The sequence below is a fragment of the Pseudophryne corroboree genome, chromosome 5 (genome assembly GCF_028390025.1).
Source record: "Pseudophryne corroboree isolate aPseCor3 chromosome 5, aPseCor3.hap2, whole genome shotgun sequence".
NCBI lineage: Eukaryota > Metazoa > Chordata > Amphibia > Anura > Myobatrachidae > Pseudophryne > Pseudophryne corroboree.
Window position 1 is genome coordinate 412,358,339 of NC_086448.1, and position 8,584 is coordinate 412,366,922.

The 8,584-nt window shown below is 43.3% G+C and overlaps 1 protein-coding gene across 1 annotated transcript in view; it reads right to left on the reverse strand.

Moving 5' to 3' along the window:
• The window catches only part of RECK (reversion inducing cysteine rich protein with kazal motifs), a 424,990-nt gene that overhangs the window by 92,162 nt on the left and 324,244 nt on the right, over positions 1-8,584 (reverse strand). Inside the window, exon 16 of the mRNA XM_063922771.1 lies at positions 644-815. Coding sequence (XP_063778841.1) covers positions 644-815 — 172 coding nt within the window. The remainder of the gene's footprint in view (positions 1-643; positions 816-8,584) is intronic.

The window sequence follows — 8,584 nt, forward strand, 5'->3', positions numbered from 1 at the left end:
ACTACTGTGAGGAGTAATGTGTATAATGTAAAGTACTACTGTCTGATGTAACGTCAATAAGGGACACTTGCATGATAAAATGTGAATAGAGTTGCACTACTTTGTGGCCTAGTTTGAACTGGGGGTACTATTTTGTGTCCATGTCCCTTCCCAGCAAGAACACGCCACTTTTTGAGCTGTGTGCCGAATGTGCACATTGTTCCTATTTAAAATATAGGGGGTAGGAGCACCAAAATGAGGACTTATATGGGTAAGGGGTGATGGTGCTGGAAAAGGGGTGAGGGGTCAGAGGCCAAACTAGTGGCGGTGCTAGGAGGCACCAGCCAAAATCTTGCCTAGGGCATCATATTGGTTAAGGCCGGCTCTGCATGCAATCATTGATAGGATGTATTGATTCAAAATGTGATGTGATACATCCTGCCCTAAATGAGTTGAGCACTATTTGGACACAATTGCACTTTCACCAATATACAGAGTTGTATTAATCCATGCAACCATACCACTCATATCTGTATGCTTGATTTAATAGCTATCATTAATATCAGTGTGCACTTTAGAAACTACTGTACATACAGTGAATTATGCGAATAATAACATTTGCCTGAAAACCCCCCAGAAATATCATGTATAGATAGCCACTTACCTTTGATTTCTCTGGCAAGGGTTTGGATTGCATGGATCCTTTGAGGAACAAGGTCCAAATTCAAACTGGTTATCCAATAAGCCAACACATCGTGCTATACAAGCACTTGGATATGTACGTCCATTTTGTCCGCAAACAGGAACAAACTTTTCTGCACAGTTACAGGGTAACCCTAACGCATGAAAGTGACAATTATCAGTATGTTTATGTAATTACAGGCAGTTTACTTTTTCTTTGAATTAAGTATATTTTTTACAGAGAAAATACCAATGCATACTAGAGATGATAAGGCGGGGTTTTCCAAAGACGGAGCCCACCCGAACTGGCATCCAAAGGGATCAGAAGGAATCCGAGCACCGCCTCGTGTTTTCCTGCATTCCTCAGATTCCAAATCGAGGCAAAATGTCATCAGCCCGGCGTCAGATTTTCGCTGGGTTTTGGACTCTATATTAACACTTACATCGGTGATTTGGCGCCATTTAACTGAGAACTGTGGGGCAGATGTATTAACCTGGAGAAGGAATAAAGAAGTGATAAACCAATGATAAGTGCAAGGTGATAACGCACCAGCCAATCAGCTCCTGTCATTTTTCAAATCTGTAATTATTGGCTGGTTCGTTATCACCTTGCACTTATCACTGCTTTATCACTTCTTTATCCCTTCTCCAGGCTTAATATACCTGTGTCAGTCACGGGTTCAGTATGGTTTACCGATGGTCATAATCCCGACAGCCATTGGCCTACAGTCAAAATACAGACATAAGCAAAATACCCACATTCATTATGCCGACATGTTCAAAATACACGAGAGAAGAAACAAGAATTGCCTTAAAGTGGTGCACATTGGTACATATAAAACAACTTTTATTCTTTATTATATTTAAAAGAAACACTTGCGAAATATAAAAAAACACATACAGGTAAAGAGATTAGAAAAAGTGTTTAAAAAATGACTTCCTGTGCACAGGACGTCCGCCAGACAGTAAATTAGTGTGACTATCTGTTATAGCGTATTTATCTACTTATATCCGCATAGATTTGTCATGCATGCTATGCAGTATCAGTGCTACCTAGAGGAAAGTACAGTAATAGGTGTATAGCACTGTTGTAGTTGAAAATATTCTCAATGAGATATATGTGTTTGAACACACTGTAGAAATATTGTGTCTTTACAGCCAAATGTAGGTCTGTCTCAGGGGTGGATTGGGATCGAACACCAGCCTGGGAATTTTATGGAAGCAGCCCTAATGGGGCTGGAGTCTGTTGAGGGGGAGGGGTCTGTCAAGAAGGCAGGGTCACTCCTCAGAGGTCCTGATTCTGAGATAGACACAGTTTGGGCCTCCTTTGCTTTATGACTTTATGCATATGCTGCTACAATACCCTTCCCTGATGCACATCTGTACGTCTGAATATACAAGGACTGATATGCCCAATTTCAGTGTCTACTGACACTGCAGTCATGCCTTTAATCTACTTCTGATTTTATTGATTTTTCATTCTCCAAACCCCTTTTTCTTAACCTTATATGTTTCAAAATACAGGGAGGGTAGCACAAACTACATACAGCACAGTACAGGGAGGGAGCACAAACTACATACAGCACAGTACAGGCAGGGAGCACACACTACATACAGCACAGTGCAGGGAGGGGGAGCACATTACATACAGCACAGTTCAGGGAGGGTGCACACACTACATACAGCACAGTACAGGGAGGGAGCACACACTACATACAGCACAGTACAGGGAGAGAGCACATACTACATACAGCACAGTACAGGGAGGGAGCACACACTACATACAGCACAGTACAGGTAGGGAGCACACACTACATACAGCACAGTACAGGGAGGGAGCACAAACTACATACAGCACAGTACAGGGAGGGAGCACAAACTACATACAGCACAGTACAGGCAGGGAGCACACACTACATACAGCACAGTGCAGGGAGGGGGAGCACATTACATACAGCACAGTACAGGGAGGGAGCACACACTACATACAGCACAGTACAGGGAGGGAGCACACACTACATACAGCACAGTACAGGGAGGGAGCACACACTACATACAGCACAGTACAGGGAGGGAGCACACACTACATACAGCACAGTACAGGGAGGGAGCATACACTACATACAGCACAGTACAGGGAGAGAGCACACACTACATACAGCACAGTACAGGGAGGGAGCACACACTACATACAGCACAGTACAGGGAGGGAGCACACACTACATACAGCACAGTACAGGGAGGGAGAACACGCTACATACAGCACAGTACAGGGAGGGAGAACACACTACATACAGCACAGTACAGGGAGGGAGCACACACTACATACAGCACAGTACAGGGAGAGAGCACATACTACATACAGCACAATACCGGGAGGGAGCACACACTACATACAGCACAGTACAGGGAGGGAGCACACACTACATACAGCACAGTACAGGGAGGGAGCACACACTACATACAGCACAGTACAGGGAGGGAGAACACACTACATACAGCACAGTACAGGGAGGGAGAACACACTACATACAGCACAGTACAGGGAGGGGGAGCACACACTACATACAGCACAGTACAGTAAGGGAGCACACACTACATACAGCACAGTACAGGGAGGGAGCACACACTACATACAGCACAGTACAGGGAGGGAGCACACACTACATACAGCACAGTACAGGGAGGGAGCACACACTACATACAGCACAGTACAGAGAGGGCGCACACACTACATACAGCACAGTACAGGGAGGGAGCACACACTACATACAGCACAGTACAGGGAGGGAGCACACACTACATACAGCACAGCACAGGGAGGGAGAACACACTACATACAGCACAATACAGGGAGGGAGCACACACTACATACAGCACAATACAGGGAGGGAGCACACACTACATACAGCACAGTACAGGGAGGGAGCACACACTACATACAGCACAGTACAGGGAGCGAGCACACACTACATACAGCACAGTACAGGGAGAGAGAACACACTACATACAGCACAGTACAGGGAGGGAGCACACACTACATACAGCACAGCACAGGGAGGGAGAACACACTACATACAGCACAATACAGGGAGGAGGAGCACACACTACATGCAGCACAGTACAGGGAGGGGGAGCACACACTACATACAGCACAGTACAGTAAGGGAGCACACACTACATACAGCACAGTACAGGGAGAGAGCACACACTACATACAGCATAGTACAGGGAGGGAGCACACACTACATACAGCACAGTACAGGAAGGGTGCACACAGAAGTAGTTAAATACATAAACATGGGACAAGCGCATCAGAATATGTCCAAGTAGCCAATTTGCCCCTGCACCAACATGATAATGCAAATAATGTAATTAAAAATAATCTCTCTGTGGCTATAGTGAACGCGGCTCCGACCATCACTTTGCTGCTGCTCCTGGGCCGGGCTCATTGAAGAGACCTTTGGCCGGGGCCAGGGAGAGGATGCTGCTGGGCTGGTTAACTCTTTCCAGGTCCCAGTTGGTAGAACAGCTTCACCATTTTTCACGATTAGCGGCACCCAGAAGTCTTTTCTAGCCTAACTTCCAGATAGCGTTCCAATGAACCACAAGTACTGGAAGCAGTGTGAGCCAGCCCAGCCTGAGTGTGAATCAGCCTGGCAGAGGGGGATATGGGACTGGCCCATCAGAAGCTGCCATGGTGTCATTGTGGGCCAATCCGCACCTGGTCTGTGTAGTCAGACCTCTCAGTGTTATAATAAATATGTATTATGCACTTACTTGGGCATATCTGATTCTCTGTATGTTAAAGAATCCAGCATATATGGCTGTGAACATTTGTCAGATATTATTTATTTAGGCAAATGATACAGCGTCCCAATTCAGGGGTGTGTTGTTACAAAGTATCAGCAGTCCTTGCTAACAGCACTGTTGGATAACTTCGCTGTGACTCATATGAAGCTGCTGGTAAATATAGGTTGTTACTACCTCAGCAAATCTTGTCTATTATTCACTGCCTGGTGTGTTAGATGCTGTAGGTTGTAGCTATTTAAATACACAATGTTTTGTACCTCAATTTATTTGTGCACGAGGTCACACACTCTTTAACTCATAGGAGTGTGTCATATTCGTGTGTAAACCCTATATAACACTGATCAAATATTGATTACTGTCTCAGCCTATGCTTTATAAAGTTGTTAATGCAGCATATCAGTGCATGCTATCTAGGCAATAACTCAATTGAGTCATGCCCTCCCGGGATTAAACATTGAGAATATCACTGCATGCATTGCACTAATATGTAAAGACAGAGGTGGTCATTCCGAGTTGTTCGCTCGGTAATTTTCTTCGCATCGCAGCGATTTTCCGCTTATTGCGCATGCGCAATGTTCGCACTGCGACTGCGCCAAGTAAATTTGCTATGAAGATTGGTATTTTACTCACGGCATTACGAGGTTTTTTCTTCGTTCTGGTAATCGTAATGTGATTGACAGGAAGTGGGTGTTTCTGGGCGGAAACTGGCCGTTTTATGGGTGTGTGTGTGAAAAAACGCTGCCGTTTCTGGGAAAAACGCGGGAGTGGCTGGAGAAATGGAGGAGTGTCTGGGCAAACGATTGGTGTGTTTGTGACGTCAAACCAGGAACGACAAGCACTGAACTGATCGCACTGGAAGAGTAAGTCTCGAGCTACTCAGAAACTGCACAGAGAAGTCTTTTCGCAATATTGCAAATCTTTCGTTCGCAATTTTGATAAGCTAAGATTCACTCTCAGTAGGCGGCGGCTTAGCGTGTGCAATGCTGCTAAAAGCAGCTTGCGAGCGAACAACTCGGAATCACCCCCAGAATTCAGCATATATAGTTATAGATGTTTATCAAGTATTGGTTAATTTCTATGGCTGTATATAAATGATACAGTGTCCCAAATCAGTGGTGTGTTGTTAAAGTATCAGTATTCCTTACTAACAACACTGTTGAATAGCTTTGTTGTAACTCATATGATGTTGCTGGTAAATGAGGGTTGTTACACACACAATGTTTTATGCCTCAATTTGTTTGTGCATAGGATCACACACTCTTTGACCCATAAGTGTGTGTCACACTCATATGTAGCTTATATGCGCCACTGATCAAATACTACTGTCTACTGATTACTGTCTCAGACTGTGCTTTATGGAGTTGTTAGTGCAGCATATCAGTGCTGCAATGTGTGCTATCTAGATAATAATTCAATGGAGTCCTACCCTTCCGGGATTAAATATTGAAAATATCACTGCACATATTTTACACTAATATATAGAGACAGAATTCAGCATGTGTAGCTGTGGATGTTCATCGGATATTGTTTGATTTCTGTAGCTGTGTGTAAATGATACAGTGTCCCAAATCAAGGGTGTGTTGTTACAAAGTATCAGTATTCCTTGCTAACAACACTGCTGAATAGCTTTGCTGTAACTCATACGCAGCCGTTCTAAAACAATGGTTGTTACTACCTCAGCAGATCTTATCTATTATTCAATGCCCAATGTATTAAATGCTGTCATTTGTAACTGTTCACACACACACAATGTGTTATGCCTCAATTTGATACTACAGTGCATACTATCTAGGTAATGGTTCAATTAAATCCTGCCCTCCTGGGGTTAAACATTGAAAATATCACTGCATAGACATGATTTAAAGTTAACTGGCAGACATCTTGCATGTTCAAAATACCGACATGAGTTTCTGCTTTTTTTTGTGTGTTCATGTCGAGATGGGCACCGTCTAAGAGTACCGCCAAGCAGACACCATCAAGTATTATTTAGCTGAATACTTGTACCCTAAATATTTGATATACTACACTATATATTTTTTTTTTATTTGTTCTGAGGTACAATAGTCTGTATCATTAGTTGCGTGAAGAGCTGGGTGAATACCGAATTTTTAAGAATAGAGCTGGTCTTGTCTACTGATGGACTAAAGGACTAAGTATATTGGTTCTTTGAATTGGACTGTGCGCTATTCGCTGTAAATTGTTTATCCATTTTGTCATTTGTAAGGATATGGTACTCCTGTTTAACAGGTAGCAGCACTTTCTATATTTTTGTGCTTTGGGATGTTTCACATTTTGTTTAGTGTCTAACATGCCTTACAAATGAACGTGCCTTTTGTGACTTCTGTGTTCCCTTTCCCCAACCAAAGCCAGCACGAGCAATTCATTTACCTAGTGTACCGGGCATCAGTGGCGGAACTAGCAAGTAATGGGTCCAGGTGCAACAAAATGTAATAGGCCCCCCTGCACCCCCACCCTCCCCACACAAAAAAATAAACATTTTATATTCTATATAATTAGTAGCAAGCTTCACTGCTGTTACAGAGAGGTGCGCCTGCACATATTAAAATATATTCTTCTGGCTACCCCCAGTCACCCTTGACCTATCTCTGCTCACCCACCCTCACCAATTCTCTCACTAGGCCTTAACCGAGGCACCTCCACAACACCGGCTGTATACTGACACATGCACAAAAAAACAGATGCGACCATGCATCGAACCTCACATGGAAAAGACGGGATAGAACAGGAGGAGTTGGGAGGCACAGAGGGAGACAGGAAGAATACTGGGGAAAAATGGGTAGACAGATGGAAGGCGCAAACAAAAAGAACACAGAGGAAATAACAGACTGAAACAAGAGGAACACAAGGGGAATAACACTGAGACAAGAGGAACACAGAGGGAATAACAGACTGAGACAAGAGGAATACAAAGGGAATAACAGATGGAAACAAGAGGAATACAGAGAGAATAACAGACTGAGACAAGAGGAATACAAAGGGAATAACAGATGGAAACAAGAGGAATAAAGAGGGAATAACAGATGGAAACAAGAGGAATACAGAGGGAATAACAGATGGAAACAAGAGAAATACAGAGGGAATAACAAATGGAAACAAGAGGAATACAAAGGGAATAACAGACGGAGACAAGAGGAATACAGAGGGAATAACAGACGGAGACAAGAGGAACACAGAGGTAATAACAGATGGAAACAAGAGGAATACAGAGAGAATAACAGACTGATACAAGAGGAACATAGAGGGAATAACAGACGGAGACAAGAGGAACACAGAGGGAATAACAGATGGAAACAAGAGGAATACAGAGGGAATAACAGACGGAAACAAGAGGAATACAGAGAGAATAACAGACTGATACAAGAGGAATACAGAGGGAATAACAGATGGAAACAAGAGGAATACAGAGGGAATAACAGACTGATACAAGAGGAATACAGAGGGAATAACAGACGGAGACAAAAGGAACACAGAGAGAATAACAGACTGATACAAGAGGAACACAGATGGAATAACAGACGGAGACAAGAGGAATACAGAGGGAATAACAGATGGAAACAAGAGGAATACAGAGGGAATAACAGATGGAAACAAGAGGAATACAGAGAGAATAACAGACTGATACAAGAGGAATACAGAGGGAATAACAGATGGAAACAAGAGGAATACAGAGGGAATAACAGACTGATACAAGAGGAATACAGAGGGAATAACAGACGGAGACAAGAGGAACACAGAGAGAATAACAGACTGATACAAGAGGAATACAGAGGGAATAACAGACGGAGAAAAAAGGAATACAGAGAGAATAACAGACTGAGACAAGAGGAACACAGAGGGAATAACAGGTGGAAACAAGAGGAATACAGAGGGAATAACAGATGGAAACAAGAGGAATACAGAGAGAATAACAGATGGAAACAAGAGGAATACAGAGAGAATAACAGACGGAGACAAGAGGAATACAGAGAGAATAACAGACGGAGACAAGAGGAATACATAGGGAATAACAGACGGAGACAAGAGGAATACAGAGGGAATAACAGACGGAGAAAAGAGGAATACAGAGGGAATAACAGACGGAGACAAGAGA